General features: G+C 37.1%; 1 protein-coding gene across 10 annotated transcripts in view; it reads left to right on the top strand.

The window, feature by feature from the left end:
- FOXP1 (forkhead box P1) overlaps nt 1-27148 on the top strand; it is a 530594-nt gene that overhangs the window by 421443 nt on the left and 82003 nt on the right. For all 10 annotated transcript variants that reach the window (XM_032211522.1, XM_032211517.1, XM_032211525.1 and 7 more), the window contains 2 exons: nt 6349-6508; nt 16761-16965. In XM_032211522.1, the coding sequence (XP_032067413.1) occupies nt 6349-6508; nt 16761-16965 (365 nt within the window). The remainder of the gene's footprint in view (nt 1-6348; nt 6509-16760; nt 16966-27148) is intronic.

A 27148-nucleotide genomic window follows, 5' to 3' on the forward strand; every position in this document is an offset into this window, starting at 1 on the left:
CTGACAACAGGACTGCACCGAGACCTTTTTTGTGTGCATTCAATTGTGAGAAGTAAACAAACTGCCTTGTATCCTGTGTTTGGTAACTGGGTGGGGAACAGAGTTTGGCAACGTGTGTTGCTTTTAAGTTCTTTCTTGGACAATGGGTTTGTGTACTTTTTTATTCTGGCTTTTTAAACTGAAAAAAAAACTTTCATGAGCTTTTCCTGGAGGATAGCTGTGAAGACAACAGAACAAGCATCAGTCAACTTACATAAATAAAACTGGCTTTAAAATATTAACTTGCAGTAAAGTGGCAAGTCACTGACACGTCCCAAGCAGGGAGCATTTTCATATTCAAGCATTCCTTTTATAGTATACATTTTTCACAACGATTAACATCTGAGACACTGAACAATTATTAGACCCTGGTTTAATTGTCCTTGAGATATATCTTAATTGAAAAACTTCAAAAGACTATCAAAAACAATGGAATTATTTGGGAGCAGAGCTGGTTCACAACTGAAATGGCCTTGCTAATATTTTTTAACTTATTTACAGCTTTGTTGTTCTGGCTATAGATACAGTTTAAGAAAACAGAAGTTCAATTATTTATTTTAAATAACGGCCGGTTAATAATACACTGGAGGGAGGCTGTATTTCCAGCAAAATAAGCTTCTTGCACTTGTACCCATAAACCTACCTGCTCAGAGAAGGCAAACTCTATTTAGCATTTGCTTGTTTATTTTCTAGATTTATATCCTGCCTTTTCTCCAGAAGCTTAAGGTGGCATATACAACATTCCTTCCTTGATCTTTCGCGTAAAAGGAATCCTGTGGAGGACACTAGAGTGAGAGGGAAAAACTAATTCAAGTTATGCCATGTGTCTCTACGGCTGAGAATAGACTCAAATTTTGGTCTCCACAATTTTAGTTCAGGGCATTAACCACTGCACCATACTAGCTCCCAAAATAAGATAGCAATCTTATATTTAATAATGTTTCTTTTGATCATTCCCTTCTACTACATAGGTTTCAGAAAGCTAGCAGACTTAAGAAATGAACTTTTGTATAGTTAATTTCAAGACAGTCTCTTCCTAGTTAAACGTGCCCTTAGATAAATGATGTAATACAGATTCAGTTCCATCTGAGTAATTATTGTAACAGCTTTTAATAGACACGTTAAGGATAAAAAGAGAAGTGCATTCGCAATTTGGAATAAAAAGAGTTGGAACATGCATTCCCTGCCATGAATGCCTCTTGCTGGTGTCAGAATATATATCTGGCGAGGTAGCAAAAATAAAGAATAATTGGGAGGGGGGATTTAAAGGAGAAAGAGGACAAATATGGAGAAAGGGCAAGATAGGATACTTAACAATGAATCCACCCTTTACTCTAGTCCTAGTATGCTTATGATCATGGGAAGCCCCATTTTGCCATTGTTGGCACCAGTTTCCTAAGAGGTATGTTTGAACAGTTCTTTTTCATCCTGCTGTTGCCTCTCCATTCAAGGAGATACTACCCATGCCATTTCTGTCTCAAGACCAGCTTAACTATCATGCTGCTCAAATGTTCAGTGCCAAGAACAAACCAATTTTTTTATGAAGGACTTCATGGTTGGTTTCCACAATGCTCTAGATTAAGCTGAAATAGAATCAGATAGTTGCAGTTAAAATAATTAATCATATTTATATAGCTGTATATCTCATAAAATAGTGGTCCCCAACCTTTTGGCCATCAGGGACTAATTTCACAGAAGACAATTTTTCCTTGAATTGGGGGAGGGGGGATGGTTTCAGTTTTGCTCACTCGCCTGCCACTCACCTCCATGTGTGCAGCCCACTTCCTAACAGACCATGGATTGGTACCAGTCCATGACCTGGGCTTAGGACCTCTGTCATAAAACATGATTCTGGGTAGTGTACCATAAAAACAAGCCATAAAATAATGTGTGAACCAAACATTGTCATAGCTTGTTGTATGGCACTAGCATTGCTTTGAGTCATAACATAGCTTATTTGTTTGGCATATATATTATGTAAATCAGATTTTGTGTGTGTGTGTGTGTGTGTGTGTGTGTGTGTGTGTGTGTTAACCTGGGTTTGGGATTAATATGTGGTCTTCCTATTCTTAGTATGTTTTCTTTTTGTTGTAGTTTTGAACCCTTGGCTGTTCAGCGTTCATGCATTTGAACCAGTTGTATTATATTTTTTGCTATTGTTAATTTTGACAATGAAAGAAGAGGAAGGGAGGATCTGCTTATCCCGGGCATTTGGTGTGTGGAAGCAAAGCAATAGTTTATTTTCTTGAGAAATGCCTATTCATTACAGCTGGAATGAAATACAGGTGAAAGAAGGTGTAACATTTGATCCAAAAATAAAAACAGCTCCAACAAGTGAAAATAGGTAATTAAAGCTCCAGGACAGTACTATCCAAGTGGGAATTTATTTCTAGGAAAGGTTCTCCCTGATATATTTTGAGGAGCATTTCTGCTGATAATGCTCCCAAGAAAGAGGGCAAAATTTACATGTGAGTTGGTTGTTGAAGAGACAAAGCTATATATAGCACTTAGCAATAACACTTAGACTTATATACTGCTTTACAGTACTTTTACAGCCCTCTCTAGGCGGTTTATAGAGTCAGCATATTGCCCTCCCAACAATTTGGATTCTCATTTTACCCACCTCAGAAGGATGGAAGGCAGAGTCAACCTTGAGCCTGTGAGGTTTGAACTGCCAAATTGCAGGCTGTCAGCAGAAGTAGCCTCCAGTACTGCACTCTAACCACTGGGCCACAGTGGCTCATTTATTATTCATTTATTTTTGTTTCCAACCAAAACATGTTCCAACCAAAACATTTATTATAACCACCCACTCGAATTAAAATATCTACTCCATTTTTGTATGGCTATATAGTTGTAAATATATTCTGGTGTGGTTGGTTGGGAGAAAAATGGAATTCCCACCTGAATGGCAAGCAATAATTGCTTTTATAGATGTTTTATAAAGACCTGTTCCAATCAAAACTGGATCCTGGTGACTTCAGTTCTATGTAATTTTCTTGGCATGTCACTTGTAGTCATTGCCTTTTTCCAAGTTTTTTTTTAACTTCCCCATCCTGCCTTTACCAGTCAGCTTTCTTGCTGAACATCCTAAAAATCAAGCCCAACCATGATTGTTTTCTTTTTTAAATCGGCCAAAGTGGGTAGATGCTGACAATACATTTTTAGAATGAATTGTTTGAAGATGAAAATAAGAGATTTCCTATAGGCAGTTATTCTCCATTGTATGTTGTTGTTAGTTGCAAAATCGTGTCCGACCCATCGCGACCCCATGGGCAATGTTCCTTCAGGCCTTCCTGTCCTCTACCATCCTCTGGAGTCCATTTAAGCTCACGCCTACTGCTTTGGTGATTCCATCCAGCCACCTCAATCTCTGTCATCCCATCCTTCTTTTGCCCTCAGTCTTTCCCAGCATTAGGCTCTTCTCCAGTGAGTCCTTCCTTCTCATTAGGTGGGCAAAGTATTTGAGTTTCATCTTCAGGATCTGGCCTTCTAAAGAGTAGTCAGGGTTGATCTCCTCTAGGACTGACTGGTTTGATCGCCTTGCAGTCCAAGGAACTAGCAGGAGTCTCCATTGTATATAGGTTTTAATTCTTCAGATAGTCCCCATTCTTTCCAAATGCTTATAGTTTATATATGTTTCTGTCAGTCAAGGGTTAATGTTCTTTCTGCAGACGTTAGCTGCAACTCTCTGAAGCCCTCCACCTTGATATGATTCCTAACAGATTAGGGATATTAGATAATTTCCTTCTGTTTATTGTGCTAGTGCACTATGTTATCTTTCTATCACTCAGATAATTACTAAGGAAATCTACATTAACTTTTTTTGGCTAGCTTAAGGAATTGCTAAACATTGGCTTGATGCACTGATATTTTACACAACCAAAGTTTCCTCCTGTCATTGCTCAATAAATAAAAAGATCCTTATCAAAGCAGCAAAAGCTTTTTCATGGGTGCTTAAAGAACAAAAGTAAATAAAATACAAGACGAGTAAAACCTAAGGGCTTGCTTAAATGAAACAAAATGAAGGACTCTGAAGCCTCAAGTACTGCACATATTAAGTGCATTCAAATAAGATGTTGTTTGCTAAATTATGAATGTGTATAATTAAAATCTAGTGGCTGTTTCTATGAAAGATTTACAGTGTTATTTCATCGTTTGTCATGGCTAATTAACAATATTAGATGAAGTTTTTCTTCTTCAAAGGTCTGGGATTTTTTCTCATTTATTTATGTCAGAAGTGATAAACAGAGTAGTTAAAACCTTCTCTGGGGGCAGCAGTGAGAAAGCAACGCGGTCTTTTACACCTTTAAGGGCTCAAGGTTCAGATCCTGGCAAATATAGCATCATAGCCTTTTTCCCTGAGATAATTTTTCCCCAAACTGCTGAAGGTTGTTTTTTTTTTTTTTTTTTAAGTGGAAATGATAGATTGCATGACAGCAACAGCCCCTATGGTAAATATAATAAATTAACCAATTGGTGCCTTAATAGCTGAGACAGTACTTTAATAAGTAAATAGAGCATAGCATGGATTATTTATCATTACAATTAAGTGTAGATGTATGAGGTTCGTGTTATTTTCTGTGTTTGGACTAAGCAGCTCAAGTTTATAAGAACTTCACGAGCTGCCAATCATAGTGACAACCAACATTTTTGAACCACACCCTTGCACAATATTAGTAATGCTACTTCAGGGTGAATGCTGACTCTCTGTCTGTAGACCCCATTCATTTGAAATTGTTTTAAAAAGGTATGTCATATGGTCATGCTTTTTAACTGATTTAAAAGTTTATAATTTATAATGTTTAAAAAATTCCTGAATTTGGCTAAATCCATATTGCCGTGACAAGAATTCTCCAGTCTGCCCCATTTAAGGCTTAAGTTTTGGAAACATTGTCTTCTGATAATACATGGAAGAGTTTTGTATATATTTTTGTACTACCCTTTTCATATTTTTAATACTTCGCCCATGTGTATGTCACCATAAAGAATAAAAATTATGATAAATGGAAGGGCCTTTATCTTTTTTTAAAAAAATATCTTAAATTTTCTTTTTTTTAGTGCACAAATGTTGTTTAACCTTTATAAGTTAGTTCCCTGTTGGATCTGATGGGACCATTAATCACCTTCCCCCCCCCCTTGATTTTTTCCCCCTAAACATATGTAATTGTTTAAATTACTTTTGAAAGAATGGATGACTGGTATGGTAAAAACACACTCCAATTTGCAGTATTTATTTCTGTGACTGCTGTGAATTCCACATGAGTGCTGTTGGCATAATGCTTGCTTTGAAGTGTGTCTATCTGCCCAGAAGAAGAAAAGAAAAGAAAAAACATAGTTAAGCTGAGGTTGGCGGACAATATATGCACTAGTACGTTCCATTAAATAATTGTCTTTCGGCTAGATTTGCCTATTGTGGCAGCCATTTGGTCCCACAATATCACCCATTGTACCCATGAATTCCTTGAAAAAATCCAAATGTGTCATGATCCTGCTTTACAGAGTCGTCCCCCTCCCCCCCAAATAGTTGTACACCTGAATATAATTATTTTAATAGGACTTCTCAGAAAAGGCAGCTTTTTTAAGATTAGGATTTGGCCACCATTCTAAAACCCATTAAGCTACAAAATCAGCCAATAATTTGAGGATTGCTTTAACAGGTCTCCATAGCCCGTGATCCATCATGCTCAACATAACTGACTAGCTTTGAATTATGGCTTGTCATGTGATGACAGCTAGGTCCCTCATTTTTACACTTACAAGCAGGCAGCGAAACAGCAAGGTTTATTGAGCACCTGGTATGCTGCCAAGCTCAACTCTTGGAAAACATTTAACTAATGAGACATAAGATATGCAGACATGCTTTAAAACTAATAGACATTTGTGATGTCTGTGCAACTGTACCTTTGTGTGATGGTTAAGGAAATTCCCCTAAAAGCAAAATGCACTGGGAATTGCTCTTACTTTCTTATAGATGCTGGGGCCCCATCAATAGTTGCCTGAGCTCATAGCAGCAATTATAGTAAACTAGCTGTAACTATTTGCATGACTGTTTGTATTCCTGCTACTTGCTGGGGTGTAATCCTCAAGTGGAACTAAATCTCACTGAACATCACATTAAGTAGACATGCATAAAATTGCACTGTTCATAAGTCTTTTACTCCCTTACTGTAGTTCTCGCTAAGACGGTCAGCAGCTTTCAAAGTTCTTTAAATGAATCGTTTCCTTCCCTCCTAAACATAGGAGTGTGGAAGTGAGTAGTAAATATACGAAACTAAAAGAAGCGTATCGATTCTTTCTCTTTGCCAGCCGCAGCAGCAACAGGTGACGTCGCAACAGTTGGCCTTCCAGCAGCAGCTTCTGCAAATGCAGCAATTGCAACAGCAACACCTCTTGTCTTTGCAACGTCAAGGTTTGCTATCAATTCAGCCAGGCCAGCCTGCTTTATCATTGCAGCCTCTTGCTCAAGGTAAGGGTGGGTTTTGAGGGTTGCCGACAATAATGGGGATAAATCACTTCAGCAAGAAAGATTATTTCCCCCTGGAAAATTAGTTTGCATTCCTTTTTTCTAGCTGTCACGCTTTAAACATAGAGACATTTGTGATGTCTGTGCAACACTTTGTATGGTGGCTAAGAAAATTCCTCTGAAAGCAAATGCAGTGGAAAATGCTGTTACTTTTTTACAGACCCTAGGCCCCAACCTTCCAAACTACAGGTAGTCCTCGACTTACGACCTCATTCGAGCCCAAAATTTCTGTTCCTAAGTGAGACATTAGTTAAGTGAGTTTTGCCCACAGTTGTTAAATTGATCACTGCAACTGTTAAGTTGGTATCACGGTTGTTAAGTGAATCTGGCTTCCTCATTGACTTTACTGATCAGAAGGTCACAAATGGGACACTGTGACTGTCATGAATGTGAGTTGGTTGCCAAGCATATGAATTTTGATCACATGACCACAGGGATGCTTGCAAGGGTCATAATTGTGAAAAATGGTCATAAGTCACCTTTTTTCAAGGGCTGTTGTAACTTCAAACGGTCACTAAATGAACTGTTGTAAGTGGAGGACTACCTGTAGGACTACAAGAGGACTACCTCTTGTGAACGTATCAGATCTTTGTTAGGCTGGTCTCTCCTTAGAGCAGGCGACCTCTCATACAAGAGAATAATCCAGCTCATTCTTTTTGGACTAGATCAGCTTTTCTTGTTACAAGAATGTAGACAAAAAGTTCTAAGTAACAAGCTAGAGACAAAGAGTTCCGGATAGCTTGAAATCTCTGGAGTTTTAAGTCGAACAAAAATTATACAAGTTAATCTTCCAACTTGTTTCATTTTTTCATGCCCTAAATGTAATGTACTCTTGGCAGACTGTCCATAAGGTCTTCCCCTCCATACAGGTCATGGTGCTCATAGTCCTTCTGCGAATAGTCTGAGAAGATTTTGCTAGCAATAATTGTAACATTCACCTATACAGGCAGTACTTACAAAAGTTCATTTAGTGACTATTCAAAGTTACAACGGCATTGAAAAAAAGTAACTTATGACCATTTTTCATACTTGCGACCGTTGTACTATCCCCATGGTCATGGGATCAAAATTCAGATGCTTGGTAAACTGCTTCATATTTGTGACAAATGTCCCGGGATCATGTGCTTTTGCAACCTTCTGATAAGCAAAGTCAATGGGGGTGTGGGTTTCAGTTACGGTCATAAGTTGAGGACCATCTGTAAAACAGAATAAATTGTCAAGTAAACAAGGATAATTGTTTCCTTACTTAGGGATCTCAGAAGAACATACAGGCATGGGGCTGGTTAGCAACCTGAAGGCTCTCCCTCTGTCTTCAATTCTGATTTTTAACTATCTTTGCCTCTTAATAACCATTTAATATACAGTTGTTACATTTTTGTATATTACTTGTACACCGCCCAGTGTGCCTTTTGTGAGGAAGATGGGCGATGTCTAAATTGGATAAACTATTCCGAGAGTTAAAAAAAAGACTTTCACAAAATAGTGAGTAAAGTTACCCTTCATGTCATATTTTTTTAACCCTGTTTTGCTCTCGCTTCCTATAAGAGCATTGCAGTTCTTAGACGCAAAAAAGCCCCTACAAATTTTGGCCAGGCTTGCTCATGTATATTTAACAGCCACTCGATGTGCAGAAATTGGCAGTTGAACTTTTCACAGCATAACATAAACATGCTGCTTTCTAATGACTGCAGTTCAATTTGTTGCTAAAGCCCAGGTCCAAAAGTTGACAATGCTATAGAGCGATGAACTGAACTGAACGTATTGTGGTAGTCACATTTTGAAAACATGCAGTGCCCCCACCATCTGAGTTTTCTTTACCTTACAAAGTTTGAACAATAGATCCCCGTTGCCTTAATCCTGTGTTTGACAAGGGATAAGAAGTTTCACGTTTTCTTTCTACCACTTAAAATAGTCATATCTATATTTACCATCGTTGAGACTTAACATGATATTGCATGAGTTGAACAAAGGGATTCTTTTTAATGCTGTGTCTCTGCTCTAAAGCTACTTTATCTTTCCCCCCTCAAATGCCTAGGAAATTTGAATAGTCCTCTCAGCATTTCCAGATGACTCTATTGATTAATTTTACCTACTGGTTGACTACTTCGTAGAAAACATATTCTCCTGACCCACATCAGTTTCCTGCAGTCAGGTGTATCAAACTCAGTCCTCAGTTTATGGTGAACAACTTAGGAGATGCTAAATAAATTCCATATCCTGGTGTGCGTGTGTAAGTCCTTTTGCATCCTCCCCAATAGTTTAAATCAGGGATGTCAAACTCAATTTCATTGAGGGCTGCATCAGGGTTTGACCTTGGGAGCTTAGTAGGTGTGGCATGGGTAGGTGTGGCCAGGATGAATATGGCCAGCTTAACATCCTGAGCCCGTTGCCACCTCCTGCAGCCCTCCCGAGCTCCGTTTTTACTGGCAGAAGACTGCAGGAAGCCAGCGCAGCCTAAAATGGAGCCTCGGAAGGCCGCACACAGCCCTCCCAAGCTCTGTCTTCACTGGCAGGGGCACCGCCAGCCAATCCACAGGCCGGACTTAAGCACTTCACGGGCCGGATCCCGCACGCCTTGAGTTTGATTTCCCTGGTTGAAATTATAAGGAAGGAAATTCTTATTTCAATCTAAGCTTGAATTTACCCATTAAAATCCACACATTCCAAAGTGATTAATCTATTATAGTCTTAACCATTAGGATTGTAATCTGAAGCAAGATGAATTTGTGAGCAAATTCATATGCCCAATTGTTTCATCGATCAGTTTCCCCTCCCCTCCCGAAATATTTCATTGCTTATCATGGGTATGCATCCATTACATTTATTGCTTTCTTCCTACCCCCAAAGCAAAGAAGGAAGCCTCCCCTTTTGAGTTGTGAGCCGCCCTGAGTCCCCTCAGGGAAAAGGGCTGCATACAAATAAATTAAAACCAAACCAAACCAAGCTGAAGAATTGTTTTTTGTTTCATTTAGTGGTAACCAAACATCCAGGGAGTCAAAGCTGAATGGTGTCAAATGCTTCTTATTAATGGTAGAAGATGGTCAAGTGAAAACTTTATGTGATATCAAATTTAATATTGCCATTGTAGAGTCTTAGGAAGGAAGGAAGGAAGGAAGGAAGGAAGGAAGGAAGGAAGGAAGGAAGGAAGGAAGGAAGGAAAGAAAAATTAAAGGAAATAGTATAAAAGTTGATTTGGTTCATGTAAAACATAACATAAGCTTATTATACCTTCAGATGTAATTGAGAAATCTCACAAGCTATTTTTACATATTCACTTACTGGACTCTGGACTCATGTCTTTTTAATTCTCTTTTTTTTTAACAAACAGTCCTTCTATTATTAAGTTTCCTTGGCAAGCTTCATAGCATAATATATCACTTAAGCTGTCCAAAAGAGGGCAATTGGGCAGTGACAAGATACACTAACATGTAATGTGAAAGAAATGAATGTGGTGATGCATGAAGTGTAATTTGTGCAGCAACACATCAGAGACACTAGTAGGTAATTCAGAGGTTGTGGCATTGATTGATGAATAGGCTTCACTGTCTAGTGTAACTATTAGTTCTCGCAACTTAGGAAGGGGGAGATATTTAAAAAGGGATTTACAATTGATAAGGCAAACATTAACAAAAAGAATTTTAATTGGCCAGTGTCCGGTATTATTATTTTTTTCTCTTTCATCTTCTCTTATGATCCTACAGCTTTATTGGATTTGGGAAGAAGAGAGGGAAGATAATTTGAGAATTTAGACATGACAGAATACAACACAATTTCTTTATCGGAGAAATCTGATGGCTCTAAACTGATGACATTATGAGGTTTAAATCAACTTTCTGCTTGCTTGAACATGGTCACCTGGGTATGGATGTACAAGGACACAAAAAGGTTGAGCAACTTTAGTTGTCTTAGAGCTGGCAAATACCTGGGTTTGCAAAATCAAGTTCCACAGAGGGTCATCTGTCAACTGTCCCCACAACATGCATTTTTTAAGGCTGTACCTACTTTTTCTTTTATAATGAAGAAAATACTTCTCCTAGGAAAAAGGGACACAGCAAAGAGAAATGTGAAAGCTCCAGTCTGGAATAATTGAATGCTCACATTATAGATACCCTTTTTATTGCTGACAACAAAAGTTCATAAAGTGTACACACCCACACACTTTTTGGAAATAAACATAGCTTATATGCATTCTATGAAAATAATTTGTCCTATTATTAGGAGAAATAATAGTGATAATTATTAAAAACAACCACAGTTATTACTATATTGGACTATGGTTTTAAAATTACTCACTGTAATAATTTTTGTAAAAAAAAGCTTGTCCTTTCTCTGGTATAAAATAGCATATGCCTCATTATAATTTTCTTGCTTTTCCCCTAAAGAAGCCAATAATCTAAACATTAGCTCTGTACCCAGAAGCCATAATAAAGCAAACTTAATTTCAAAAGCATTCCAGACAACTAGATTTCATCTCCAGAAAAAGAGTTAAAAAAAAAATCAAATGTGTGAAGTTTTGTATTCCTAATAGGCATTCAAAAAGTGAAAAGTTATGTTTTGATTTTTAGGATTCTGTTTTGTTTTGGATTGATTTTTTTTAATTGCAGAAAATTACAGCTTTGGTTCAGAAATACATATCAGATAGATGGCCCAAAGAAATCATTAGGCTGATCATTATGAATATAATTTAGAAAATGGAATGCACTTAAGATTCTGTCTAGCTATTCGGAGCTGAGCAGTTCAAATGTTTCTATTGTTATCACAGGTTAGTCTTTGTTAGGAAATATGTGGCCCTCATTCAGTTCTATCTCAGTAATTCATTATTGGGCATGTTCATGAGCCTTCTGAAAATTGGAACAGCAACATCTGGGAAGAATCAATTTTACCATTCTTAGTTTAAAATCTGTCATTAACAGATTTTTTGGGGGTCTAATTTTTGTTCAAATATACCTTTAAATTTTTTAAATAGCCTACATAGTAGATGTCCAATACATACTATGGATGGATTCTTCCATGCAAGCAGTCTGTGCTTAGATTAACAGTAACAGAGTTGGAAGGGACCTTGGAAGTCATCTAGTCACAGGAGACCTATACTAGGGATTCCAACTGCTGAACTGCTGATCTTTCTGATCGACAAGCTCAGTGTTGTAGGTTCATCCAGAACTGAATTATGGATGTCGACCTGGTCATGGATAGTATAGGAGTTCTGAGGTGGGAGGCCACAAGGAAAAGGCAAAACAAATGGTGGAATTGTGGAGCAGGGAAGAAGAAGAAAGATGCTGGGAACAATTTGGGAATGGTTTGATGAACGGAGTAGCTTTGATTATGCCAGACATGAATTCAAACACAGCAGATGTAGTAAAAGCAAATAAATAAATAAAAGTGTTAGGAAGGCTGGTCACAGGCCAAGACAAGTAGGGAGAGAGGGAGAGAAAGGGGTATCAGCCTTGTCCTACATGACCTGAAATTTGTCTTGGTCAAAACACTTGTTAGCTTTTGGCTTAGCCAGACCACAGTTTACCCTGAACTGGCTCAACTGGACTGAATCATAATGGGTTTGTTTTGTGCATGGAACAAAACAGATGTTCTATTAGTGCACTTATTTATCTATGCTAAAAGAAAGTACATGATTAGAGATTATCCTTTTTTATTTTTGAGGGTCCCCCCCCCCCTAACATGATGGAATAATGAGATCTTGAGTTTATGGAAATTGGGGAGGTTGAGTTCCAGAATAAATGGCCATCCTGTTCCTCACATACAGATTGTCTGCACAGTGTATTAGGTTATCCTTCTGTGCACTAATTTTGACAAATCTTGGAGCATTAGCACAATCATAGAACTCCAGTGGCTTTTTCGCCTTCAAAGTGACAGACTTAATTGGTATGGAAGGAAGCAATCTGTGCTGGCTTTTTTGTTCTCAGTGGCTCTTTCATGACCTTGCTGGAGAGGCCTCTTAATAGCATCACTGGTGCTTGCCTCCTGAAGACCACTTGTAGCTTGTTCTGGCGTATAGTTCTGGACAGGTTAGGATAGTCCTTCTTTTGTAGCCTCCAATAAGGAGCAGAGTTTTACAATTTCCCTGCTCATAGAAACACTTCCAGCCTTGATTGCCAGTGTATAGGTCAAAGGCTTCAGAGAAAGCCTTTTGGTCACTGGAGCAAAATGCAAGCAGTGGCAACACTAAAATCCAGCAATGTGACAAAGCAGCTCTTCTGTCGAGATTGAGAAGAACTGTATGGAAGAGAAAAGCCAGCATATGAATCATGTGGTCTGAGTAAGCAGTTCCTTCCACCACCACTGAATTGCTCCAACGAAAAATGCATTCAATTGCTCCCAGGAAGCCATATGGAGCTTTGCAGCTGGATTAATTCAGTGAAATCTACTCTACGTTGGTAAGAAGGAGGACAAATATATTGTGCAAAGAATCCAACACTTTAAAAACAATTGCATGGACAAAAGCTCCTCTACTGTTTTGTGAATGTACAAAATAGCAACAACAAACAATGTAAATGAACACCTTTACATCTATATTGATTCTTTTTAGAATACACAGAATTGTGGATAACAAAACTGATAAGAAGCCACAAGTGCTTGTAAAAGTATATTGAGATATTTAATTTTACTCTATGAAATCATAATTGGATTCTTTTGCCTAAAGCCCTCTAATCTATAATCTTCTGTCGGTGAATTGTTCCAGATGTTGCTATATAAGTTTATACACAAATCTGGGTTTTACTTGTGTTGTGTGCACAGATGCCCTCATAAATGTCATTCAATTGCTCTTCTATGGAAAGTTTGTTGTAAGAGTTTGTAATATGTTATTTCTCCTTTTTTGCCCTTGATATACTGAGATACTTTATGACGTTTTCTAAATGAATAAAAATCAAGCATTTATAATATTACCCATCTTAAAAAAATCTATGCACATGATGATTTCACAGTAATGAATAATAATGACAAATATAATTTTCTCATATTGGTAGAATCTCAACATGTAAGATTGACTCACGGATTCTAGTATCTACTATCCCATCAACAGACAGGTCCATTCACTATTGTTTCAACTGAGTAAACAGTGGTGAAAGGGTCGGTCATATTCACAGTAATTGTTAGTGTGGAGACAGTCCTGTCAAGCTAAAAATATACTCTACTCTGTCACTTTGCAAGAGGTTTGAAAATAATAGCTCCTTTGCTGTTAAACAGGACGTAAGATTACACAGTGACCTTTTTTGTTCAAATTTCTTCAGGGCTTTAGTTTTGGGGGACAGGTTATACGTGAATAATAGTGAATCGCTCACATGAAGCCAACTTCTTCAAAGAATATTTGGCATTTTATTTTATTTTTTTAATAAAAGAAGAAATAAACAGCTTTATAACAGTAAATGTATCACAAGACTCAGACGACTGAATGTTGAAGTATCTTGTAGAATATATACTAATTGGGAACATTTTTGCATTTTTTTTTTTAGTCAGCCCCATAGCAAAGACCAAATGTTTTTGTTAATGGCATTCTGAGTAAGGCGGGGAAGATTATTGGTCTGCCGTGCAATAATTTACTCCTCTTTGATATGCAAACGATCCACGGTGAATATAAAAAAAAATCCTATCAGACTCATTTCACAGTTCTTAACCACTCAGATTCTCTGGAGTCTATCGCCTCATTAGACCACTGCTCTCCAAAGCTAGCATAATTAAAATCTTTAACAGTTTAGCAAAGTAAAGATGTTTGGCTGATCACGTTAAGATGATTATCTAGCCATTGTATTCTAAATGACAAAAATAAATTAAATTTAGACCTTGGCATTTTTTATTATGTGTTTCAAATGAATCTAATGCACACTGCCTTTATTTAATGCCTTAGGTCTGGTAAGAGACATGTCTGTGTTTCAGATACAGATGTATATTTTGAAAATGCCCCCCTCCACCTCACACTGATTTTTAAAAAAATACAGTCCCTTGAAACAAAGAAACTTGGATTTCTTGGCCCTAGTCTTAGTCTTCAAAAGAAAGAGAATTACTTTGAAGAAAACATAGATTCTTCATGACTTTAATACAAATTTCATACACTACTTTTTTATGCCAGTCTGCAGCAATAAGGACAAGATAACCTGAAATGTTATTTGAAAACATGTATGTAGTGTTGACTTAGACTTAATATGTGTACTCCAGATTGCGTAACTAAATTTTATCCTACAAGGGTATTTTAAAATTCTCAGTTTAGTTAAGAATCTTAGTATCTCTTGAATTGTGCTAGCTACCTTTACTTAAGAAACATATTTCTCATGAAAATTTATTTTCTGTTTTATTTTACTTTTAGTGGCTAATTATTATTGATCAAGAAACTAGTAATAACAATAGTGTTAGTTGAATAGGAACTTGCAAGATTTTTTACATAAGGCACGTCTATTAAGTGAGCAGTGCTAAGAACCAAAATTAATGAGAAAGATAGGTGTGTTAATGACATAATCACAGTATAATCAATTTTACTGTTAAAATTTTAAAAAGCATTTCATGAAGACAATATGAATTCATAATTTATGCTTTAAAGTAATTAATAAAACTATATTTAATAACACAGCTATTTGTCATCATTTACAATTCATGCACAAAATTACATTTGTGTTGATATCATAAAAACAGAGATACATTTTCTTTGAAGAGCTTTCTTGCTTCAAAACAGAAGTCACCATTTTTTCAGAGTCTCTTTTTCATCATCCAATTAAAAATTATAAAAATTATGAAATAAATCCTTCAGTACCATATCTATTTTCTATGGTGAACAAGAAGAAATCTCTTATCATTCTGAAAAAAACTTGTATTTCATCCCCATTTTTTCAGCATGCTGTTATTTAGAAATTAACTTCAAATTCAAATGCTTATGTTTAATACTGAAATGCTTAACATTTAAATTGTGAAATCATATTACTGAATTACTATCCACATAGCACTGATGATAAATGATGGAGCTTATGAGTCTATACATTGACATGTGTCATGCTAGAGCTGACCTATGATTCATCTATTCCAATAATACTCTTCTCTTACGTTAGATTTTCGGAATCCTATTTATGTTCGGAATGTATATCATAATTCTCTTCAACTATTATTGGAATTCTACCCCATCTTGATTTATTTTCAAAATAGGTGTTAGTCTCATGCCACAATGTCAAAATGACACACATGTCATAATATCATTGAGCAAATGACATGCTTGTATAATTTGTGTGTCATTCATACCATGACCACTAACACAAGTACAGCAGCCATATTATTTGCATGAAAATATCATGTGCATATGTCATCATTTGCCGCCCTTGGGTACTCATGTTTTCCAACTTGTGCAAAATTTAATTTTATTATTTTTTATTTATAAAATGTTTTGATTGCCCATCTTACCACAGGGTACCTCTTGGCAAGCTATTAACATGCAAAATGTTTTTGTGTACAATCAAAGAAACTATGTAATTATTCTCCCTATGTCTGTTGTGGTCACAAATAGAAAAGCTTAGCATTTTACTGTTCTGATGGGACAACCTGTCAATAGATTTAACTCTGTGTCTTTATGCTACAAGGGCTCAATACAGGTTTCTATGAATATAAATATAAAAATAGGGTTCCTGACACTGGCATCAGCCATCCTAGAGTAGCTTGTGGGCTTCATGGCTCACTAGCAGGAATGCATGTTGAAAATGCTTTTTGTTGGTGGTTTCCACAATGTTCTTGCATAACTCTGTTGGCCAGATTTTTGGGTGGGTGTGGCTTGTGCATGACGTATGCGGCCCGTGGGCTGCCAGTTTGATACCCCTGCACTAGATGGATCTCTTTAATTATGGGAAATCATAACATAGCCTGCCTCCCCAAAAATAGTGGACTGGGTAGATGTAAATGGAAAGAGATGGTCCTTCAAATCACCCAAGCCATGTAAGGGCTTTAAAGATGATAACCAGCTCTATCAATTGGATCCAGAAGCAAATTTACAACCAATGCAGTTCCCACAGTAGGGTTAAAATGTGTGTGACTCTAGATTTGCACAAAACTGTATGGGCCACTATTTAGAATCAACTGAAATTTCTGGATACTTTTCAAGGGCATCCCCATGTCGAGCACTTTACAGTAGTCAATTACATTTGACGTTGTATTAACTAGTGATTCAATTTAGTAGTAATTAGTTAAAATTAACTAGTGAATTTTGTTTTAGGCATGATTCCAAACGAACTCCAGCAACTCTGGAAAGAAGTGACAGGATCTCACACAGCAGAGGAAGCGACCAGCAACAACCATAGCAGTCTGGACCTCTCAACCACATGTATCTCTTCTTCAGCCTCTTCAAAGCCCTCCTTAATAATAAACCCACATGCCTCAACCAATGGACAGTTGTCAGTCCACACTCCTAAAAGGGAGAGGTAAGCATGAATGGAGTTTCTTCTTATCAGTACCTAAAACAGTACCCTTCTGTTTGTAGGTAGAAAGTACCTGTTTGCATGAATGCATTATTTTTATTTTAAGGCCATTCTAATTTTATGCACACAAATACATAATACACATACATACACTCCATTAGGGATGACATACACTTCAGGTTTGAATGTGCTTTGGAGCACCCAATTATGTGCTCATCGCACTCATCTGCAACTCCATAGTAATTGTATCTTTTTTTGCATTCTCATGGAGGGCAGCTGCATAATCCTAGGATGCTAAGGGTTAATGTTTCTAGTATTACATTAAGGTAACTCTTGACATTCTGAAACGCATGGGAATAACGGCCAATTAACAATAGATTTTTTGTAAACAGTCATTTACCTCTTGTGTGTGTGAGGTTTGGTTCATATAATGTTTGTTTATCTTCATCCACACAAGCTGCTATGGTTTATGAACATGTCGACACATTTATCAGTAACTTGATGGACAGTGTGAGATGATGATAAATATGTACATATAAATTGCAAATACAATCACTGCAAATAGTGATCATCCAGAATCCTAGATCATTTGGGGCAATTGTCTCCACCTGTCTGCTAGGTATATCAATGGCTTTTGGTTGACCTTTTTATCAGGGGAAGCAGAATTTGAAAGGCAACCCTCAAGTCAATCAAAATACTGATTATCCTATAGGTCCGAACCCCAAAAACCTGGTTTACAAACCCTTGCTTATATGGGAATAAAAGGCTATATCACCTGATTTTCAATTAGGGGTTTATTAAGCCACTCCTACTGAGAAGGAACAAGTAGGAACAGTCAAGCAATAAGGATCAGTTCATGCATATTAAAAAGTAGGATAGGAACAACTAAAATTCTAGTTTACTGCAAACATGATCTTCCAATTAGTTTTGCAACAGGATGTTTAAGTGAAAGATAATTAAATATACCAGACTTTCGATAATGTGGTTGAACTGTTTTACTGAACTTTCTGCTTCCTCGGGGAAAAGGAATAATTTGAAACTGTGGCTGGCTTCCTATAATTTGGCTGTAATAATTGTATTTTCATCCATGTTTGTCAGTTTATGAGCTTCTGTCACAAACTAATCCGAACAGTTTAGGCATTTAAAGTATGTTTAAATATTTAAAGGGCTTGTTTTCAGAGGAGGGCTTATTTTAGCACAAGTGCTCAAAAGCCCAATTGGGCCTATTATCTGCAGAGGGCTTATTTTCAGGGAAACGGGATAATGCCATGCCATCTCCTATGGCACAGATTGCTGAAAGGAGAGTCAAGTGGCAAAAATTGGTTCCTGCCCAATTTTACTGGTGGAAACTCCTGCTGGATTCAGGAACTTCCATGCAACAGTAGACCAGTATAGAATGTAAGCCATTAATAGAGTTGTTTATTTTGGGAATCTCTTATGTGAATTTACCTTATAATTTTTCTATCGCTGAGCTGTGATGGTGCAGTGGTTAGAATGGAGTACTGCAGATTACTTCTGCTGATTGCCAGCAGTTTGAATCTCACCAGGCTCAAGGTTAGCATTCCATCCTTCTGAGGTCGGTTAAGATGAGGACGCAAATTGTTGAGGCCAATATCCTGACTCTATAAACCGCCTATAAAGCCCTGTGAGGCAGTATATAAATCCAAGTGTGGATTTTTATGCCTGATGGGAAAGTTTTGCAACAGTATTTCAGAACTGTTAGACTGCAATAGTAATTACTATCAGGACTCTAGTATTGTATCCTGTAGTATAGTATCAAACCTATTAGACTGCAATAGGACTGTTACCACGAATATCATGAAAATAATTGAAAAAGAGGAGCAAAGCAGACTTGATTTTTTCAGAGCTTCCTCAAATCCTCTACTCAAGTTTCATTTTTGAGCCCTTGGAAGAAAGGACATTATTTTTTAGGACTGTGTCTTAGAGCGTAATGTAATAATGTAACTGTTGGATTATGTTCTGCATTGGCCATGAATTCTGTTTTCGCAATTGATCCGAACTCTGATGTAAAAGTGCCTCCTGAAATGCATTGGATTGAATGTGGGAATAGAGAAAGCAGGCAAATGAAGGGACAAATGAGTGAAAATGGCTTGGAAACTGTTAGTATTCGTTTCTTATAGTTTGCTAAAGAATAAGTCAATAATGAGAAGGATGCTGTTTTCTATAAAACCATATGGAATAATCTTTGAAAGCAAATTAACTGGATCTGCCTTCCCTTGCTAATTGGTAGTTTTTATTGAGGTTTTTATTATTAGTTTTTTGAAAAATACTTTTTTCCACCAAACTTCTCGTAGCTATTACCCTTGTCATCTTTTCATCTTTCCTATTAGCTTCTCATGACTATTTTTGTTGTTTGTATCTCATGAATTATGTTGATTGCCTTATGTAATATTCTATTATGATTTATGTTCTTTGCTTATTTAACATCCTACCACTGAGTTTGTATCTTATGATTTGTGATGATTGTATTTTATGATTATGATCATGATCACTTACTGGTTGTATGTACATTGAGACCTTATGTACTGGAGACAAATTCCTTGTGTGACGAATCAAACTTGGTCAATAAAGCTATTCTATTGTATTCTATAGTACTGCTAAGGCAGACAGAAAGCACATCTTATGTTCTTCTTACATGAAGAAAAAATTGTTTTCTTAAGTATGTTGCAGGTTTAGTAACACTATTTTAAAACTGGCATATTAACAGGAGGAGTATACAATATATCAGTTCTAGGGATGTGGATTTGTATTTTATATTGGTCTGATAAAGGAAATATATTTTCTATACCACCAGAAAGTACGTTTTTGTGGAAGTTAAGATTTTTTTAGTTTGACGTCTTCTGGCCGAGAGCAAAATGGGAGCATGTTTTGTATGTTGAATTTAAGAGTAAAAATCTCATACTAGAGTTGATTCTTCTGTTAAATTCTTAATGATGGGCAGGTTATTTCATAAATAGCAATAGCACTAGCAATAGACTCAGACATATACACCACTTCATAATGCTTTTCAGCGGAGAGCTTAGATCAGCATATTGCCCCCAACAATCTGGGTCCTCATTTTACTGACCTCGGAAGGATGTAAGGCTGAGTCAACCTTAAGCTGGTCAGGATCGAATGGCTGGCAGTCAGCAATCAGCAGAATTAGCCTGCAATAGTACATTCTAAACACTGCACCACACCTTTTCTTGGATAACATTGGATTCCATTGTTTTATTTATGTACATTTTTCTATCTCCTATTTTTTCATAATTCATATAAATACATGCATGATGCATGCATGCACGCACATAGGAATACATATGCATAGGTACTTGACTGTAAGTGTGTGTGTGTATGTATACCTATGTATGTCAAACAGTATTTCTGTACAAAGGTTGCATGATTTGAGGCATGAAGACATGACTGATAAACAAATTAGCACAATGTATGACTTTCACTAGAACATATGCACAGACACTTATAACTTGAATTTTTCATCTAACATTGAAATTATTTTGTATTTCTTCCTAGTATTTTTGCATACCTGTACTAATATTCTTTGTAAAATCATGTTACTTTGGTGATATACATTGATCTGCATTCTGCAAAGATTCATTTCCCTTATATTGGTTGGCAGAGAGGATATTGGTATCAGACATGGAAGAAAACCCTCCTGCTTGCCTTCGTTCCTAATTTTTGGCTTGCCTACCTCAACATGGTATCAATAAGAGGCATACTTATTGCTGGATGTACTTAAGAAGATAACAATAAGAGTTGCCAACTAAAAGAGGAGAGGGGCAGATTCTTGTAGTCATCTTTTCCAGCTCTTCATAATGTCTAGAGCAGGGGTGGTCAGTTGTTTTTCCCAAGAGACCACATGAGAAACTTGAACTGTTGTGGAAGGCCAAACCAATAGGCTGAACTTAATTCCATTGCTTGCGCTCATGTCTTGAAGGAGGAGGGAGCGTACAACCTTAGCCCGGCTGCCACTCTTCCACTACAGGCGCAAAGCTCTTTATCTTGCCAGCTGATTAAAGGAGCGCCTTCGGCTTCTTCTCCCAATCCCTGCGGCACACTTGTTTATATTTTATTTTCTAATTTTCGACAGACCCTATCATGCATGCTGGACAGGGAAATCCAAATAGATAGATGTGGCCCAGCGCAGCAGTGGGGTTCACTTATCTTCCCTACCGGTTCGCAAATGTGAGCATATGCGCTTGCTTCATTTGTGCATGCGCACCGCCTTCTGCTCACACACAGTGCTCACACATTACGTCGAGGTGTGTGGGCAGAGCCTCCTGCAATCGCCGCTAACGGTCCACCTGAACCGAATAGAACTGGCTGAATACCACCTCTGGCCCAGTGGCTGTAAAATGCCCACATCTCATCTAGACCAGTGTTTCCCAACCTTGGCAACTTGAAGATGTCTGGACTTCAACTCCCAGAATTCCCCAGCCAGCATTCGCTGGCTGGGGAATTCTGGGAGTTGAAGTCCAGACATCTTCAAGTAGCCAAGGTTGGGAAACACTGATCTAGACAGTACAAAGGGGAAGTTGTGTAGATGAAAGAGATTCAGAGTAGAAAATTTTAGCAGTATTTTGTTTTTGTTTTTTTTTTTATTTTTTTTTCTTTATTGTTATTTACTCTTATTTACTTTTTTCCTTTTTTTTTCTTAATCAAAGATTCTTTTATTACATTTTCATTTTCCTTTATACAATCACTTAAATACTGTGCAGTTAAAAAAAGAAGAAGCAATAAACAACTCATAACACTTCTATCCTACATACACCCTTCCTTCTACCCCTCCAACTTTCATTTCTCCCTTCCAACAATCCCCTCTTCTACTTCCCCTCCCCCTCAGCCATTCCTTTCTCCCCTTCCCACCATCTCACCCTCCTTACATTCCCTTCTCACTCCCTCTTAATTCCCCCCTCTTCTTTCCCTCTACACCTCGCTTCGGTGTATTTCTAGTATTCATTGGTATATTTGTTTTGTACTAAAACAAAAGAAAAATAAAAGGAAAAGAAAGAAGAAAAGAAAAAAAGGGAAAAAAAAGCAACAGTATCCAAGTGCATTCATTGTTCTGAAAATTGAGTCTATACTTCCACCCTCCCCCCCACCCACCCCCTGAACCACCCTCCCTGACCCCCTTCCGACTTCCCAGGTCCCATTCCCGGCATTGTTCTTTATCAAGCAAAGTCTGGAGTATATTGATACCAAATAGATTAGAAGTTACAAAATAATAAAAAATAATAAAAAATAAAGAACAAAAAAGAAAATAATAAAAAGAAAAAAAGGGGGGGGGAACCCCCCCCAAGAAAGAGAAGTCAATATACTCTCTAACATTAAACTCAGCTTCTCATTATTTTTAAAATCTTAAACAATGTCTTTACCTGCTTCCGCATATAAATTCTATACCTCCCATCCTGCCTTTACCCGTGTCCGCATATATATTTTATCCTCATCCATTGCTCCTCTCATATTTACTCCACCCTCGTGTAGACTCTCCAGATAATCTTTCTTAACCTTGTATTCAAATAACAATTTATACAAAAATCAGCTTACATTCTGGATCAAGATAATCTAATTGAACTTTCACTACCCTTCCATCTACCCCACGCACCCGACTCCATTCATCCCAAACCACAATCCAAGAAAACTATGATCTCCGCTCTCCTCGCCCCAAAGAATAGATCATGCGCAGTTTAAATTAAGATTCAAACAAGTCTTATATAAGTCCCATACAATATATGTCCAAATTCAGCACCGCTTCTTTCAGTCTCAATATCTCTTCATCGGTATACAACTTTGTCATTTTATACCAGACAGGAGTCCTGAAATTTTATTCAAATTAAAAATTTAAGAAGTATTTTAAAGGCATAGCTGGATCTTTATTCTTTACTCTTCTGCCCTTCCGGAAAGGGAAAGTAACACCCTCCGCCTTGTAGCCACGTGTCCCGCTGCTTATCTTCTCCTTCTCCTTGTCTTTCTCCAAGTCCGGGTGAATCAGGAAGTCCAGCCTTCAGAGTTTTGTAGTAAAAATCTCGGGCTTCGCAAACAGAATTGAGACGATATTTTTGGTTCTCAAATGTGACTGTGATACCAGATGGCACTTCCCATTTATATTGTATCTGAGAATCTCTGAGTTTTTCAGTTAAGAAAGTGTAGTCTCTCCTTGCTCTTAATATTTGAGATGGTATTTCTTTAAAAACAATCAAGTCCTGTCCATCGATTCGCAGCCTGTTATTGTAGAACTTCTGTATTATCGCATTTCTGGATTCTCTTGTGGTGAAATATATAATTATGTCCCTCGGAAGCTGTCGTTGTTTTGCTACACACGAGTTCTGGCGATAAATTTTTTGAATCTGCCAATCAAAGTTAAATCCCGGACTTCCCACCGAACGTCTGAAAGCTTCAAAAAAGGTCTGTTTCAAATTCTCCTGTTCCTTTTCACGCAATCCTCTGACTCTTATTGCAAACGCAGTCTTATTGTAATTTATCATAACGAGTTGTTTTTGAGCATTTTCAACTTCCTGTTGTAACGTTTGAATTTTAGATGTCAAATTAAAATTAGTTTTTTCCAAAAGTTCCAATTTGTCCTCCATTTCAGAAACATAGCCTGTCATAACAGTCATAACTCTGATCGTATCTTCCCTTGTTTGAGCAATCTTGGCGTCCAGTTTATCATATAAGTCCGATAAAAGTTGTTTAATTTCCTGTCTGAACTCTTTAAGGGTTTCAAAAGAAATTCTTGCATTAAGAGATCTCCAGTAGAGGGCGTGGGAGGCAAGGGCAGCGATTTTGTAACAATGTCTTGAGATGTATTATTAAGGAAACGCTTAGACTGCTTCGATTTGGGAGCCATTATAAAAAAACGCACAAACAAACAAAGTCTCTGCTCCCCTCGGTTTTAAATGGGATACTATTTATAGACTTTTAACAGTTAATAAGGAGAAGTCTTCAGGAGAATAGAGCTGATTGAGTGTGTCATATATCAAACGCAGAAGCTATAAAATCGCCATCTTGTAACGCAGCTGGATAAGAAAGCCTTTTACAAAATTGAAGCTGGTATTTTGAATAGTAATAAGAAAAAAATTTACAACTTCAAGTTAATATTTGGTTTTGAAGCCATTTCAAAATTTATCTGCCTGCAGTTAATAAAACTCTATTGCTTGAATATGCAGCTTTAAGTAAAGAGGCTGAATTCCCCTTTTATTTTGAAGTTAAGGCTTGGCAAAACTTTCAGTGAGTAAACATTGTAACAAGACCGTTCAGCAGATTCATCACCATTTAACTTCCAGATAAGCAAAGTTAATGAAGGAGTAACATTCTTGTAGAAATAAAGCTAATTAAAAAGCTTCTGCTGGCCTATTGTGAAACCAAAACATATGATAAGCAATCTCTTTTGTTTTGAATTCTTGTGAATTCTTGTGAGGATTAACAAAAAGTGTTCATTATTACCGGAGAAACCAGCCTGCTCGGCGCCATTTTAAAAGCCTCTAAGTAAATAATTTTTCGGAGGAGAAAAAGAAAAGAAGCTAAAATGTTGATAAACAATTATTGTGCACGGAAATGGATTCAGCTCGTGATAAGATTAAATCAAACAAAACTTTGAACTGAGTGGGGGAGACCTACTTTGTCTTGCACAAGGCAGTTTGAAGTTCCCAGCACGGACAGCCGTTCTGCCTTGGGCTAGCCCCTCTTTCCCTGCAAGCACAAAAGCTGCAAAAATCGAAGAGCATTTGCCAGCAAAACAGTTTCTTCTTTCCTTCTTGCCTGAAGGATAAGAAAACCTGATAAGACGTCAGATGGAAGATCCTCTAAACAGGTACGTAGCCAGGAATTCGGAGGCAGCTGATTTTTTGCTGCCACCACCAGCAGGCTCCTCCCAGGAAGCCCCAGCAGTATTTTAACTCAATAGTTCAGTCGAGGTTTTTACATTTGCAACAGAACCTAGTAAATATATGGTCTTTTAGGATTGCCATACAAAAATGGATGATGTTTTGATTTACTTCTAGGGAGTTTTTCATACAACCGGATCCTAACTTTACTGCTGTACTTTACTGAATTTAAGGAACCCATTATGCTTTCTGTTTAGAATCCAGCCATTTTAAATGTTGACACTGGAAAAAGAATGTTGCTTACATTTTCTCTTCCAAACTTCTGATTTCTTTTAAAAGAGATCTATAACCAACCTTCAGTTGCAAGTTATATAATACATTAAAATATAATGCCTTAAATTTGCTTAACAAGGAAGCTGGAAGACAAGCTGTGGTAAAATCCACTATTCAGTTAAAGTTCTTTTAAAAAGGAACCTTCATTTAAAATGACATTCATAAATGTGCACTTTATCATTGATGGTACTATTCAATAAAATGATTCTTTAAAATCTTTTTCAAATGCATAATGTAACAAGAATGCAAGTACCTCAGTAGGTATGCTCTGTGGATTATTTCCTTTTTTTCCCCCTTTGGTGTGTTTGAGGTTGGCACCATCCGTTTACAGCAGCATGATTGAATTACCTCTTTGTCCATAAGATGAGCAGGCAAGAATACACAGAGAATGCCGATGAAGGCACTTAAGGTTTCTGTTGCTATCTCATCAGGCAATATGGTGCCTGCCTACATGCTGTATGACATATAAGCCTCTGTTTAGTTTATTTGGGGAGTCTGGAAGAATACTTTCTTTTTCCTGAATATTCATGGCAGAATAAGAATCATAAAAAGAATAAACGGTATAGAGTATCAAGTGCCTTTGCGTTTGAAGTGAGTAGTGGAATAATTCCATAAGTCAGCAGGCTGGCCCGTTATTATAAGTTATATTGGCAGGTGTGAAATGCAGGATGGAACAAACTAATATTTAGATTGTTTTAAGAGAATGAATGAGTTTCTCCTGAAAAGAGCCGAGAAACATTTCTGTTTTCTAAATGTCAGAAGCTCATTTTTGTACTGTTGTCTACTGGATTGTCTAAGAACAGATACTTTGAGCAGGACGCCAGGATGGATTTATTTCTAAGTCTCCTTTGTTTCCTTGAATCTTAAATCAATAAATTTAAATCTACTAAAATCTGAGTATAATTCCTAGAGGTTCTTAGAAATTGAGTTCCTTCTTATCTTCCTAAAATCCCAAGTCAACTAGGTCAGTTTCGGGATGGAGAAAAACATTTTGAAGTCTTTAGTAATATTATGATTTATAGAGAAATTGGCTGGGAGAATCATCATCATCATCATCATCATCATCATCATCATCATCATCATCATCAGACAGAATGCCAAATCCAATCTAAACACCTTGCTAACTGTGCAATCATCCATAATGTATTATATTTATATGCCACCTGACTCCCAGCGACCCTGCACAGTTTATAATTGTTAAAACATTAAAAAGAGAGAGAGAGAAAAAAAAACAATGCAAAAACATGAAAGCAACACATGACAAAGGAACTACAATGACAAAGAAAATCCAGAGGAAAAGAAAGGAAGAATGGGACATCAGTCCTTGCCAAAGGTCTGGGTGAGGAGCCCCATCTTTAAGACTCTTGAAAAATACTAGAAGAGTGAGAACTTTTCAGATTTGAATAAGAACATCATTCCAGAGGACAGACATTGCTACAGGGAAGACATGGTTTCAGGGTTTTGATAGATGGCATTGTTTAACAGAAGGAACCTGGAATGCACCAAACCCGCCAGATTGAACCAGTTGGGAAGACACTGACAAGCTGACAGTGGAGTTACCAGGTCCAGGGCCATGTAAGTTAAAAGGGCTAAAACGCGAAACGCTAAAAGATGAAAGATAAAGTACCACCCATGAAAAAGGATTATTAATTCTTTCAAGATTTAGTTTCATTGAAAAATAATCAATACAGTACCAAATAATACGCATATTAATGAGATGTAATTGAATATTGCAGATCTATACAAAATCTACACATTAAAACAATTGTGTACAAAATGTACACAATTGGATGAGACTGGATAATAGATAAGAACAAGGTACAGTGACATGAACACTAGGAAACCAGCTTTATAAGGATAAACGTGCATGAAAATTCCCACAAATATCCATTAAATCTTAAACACTTTCAAATTAAGGATTGCAATAGATTGAATCTGAATTTGAGAATGGAAAAATTAAAAACTGAATGAATTCAATAGTGGCTATTTTTCTAACCATTATATTTATAAAA

This window comes from Thamnophis elegans, chromosome 2, assembly GCF_009769535.1.
Source record: "Thamnophis elegans isolate rThaEle1 chromosome 2, rThaEle1.pri, whole genome shotgun sequence".
NCBI classification, from domain to species: Eukaryota; Metazoa; Chordata; class Lepidosauria; order Squamata; family Colubridae; genus Thamnophis; species Thamnophis elegans.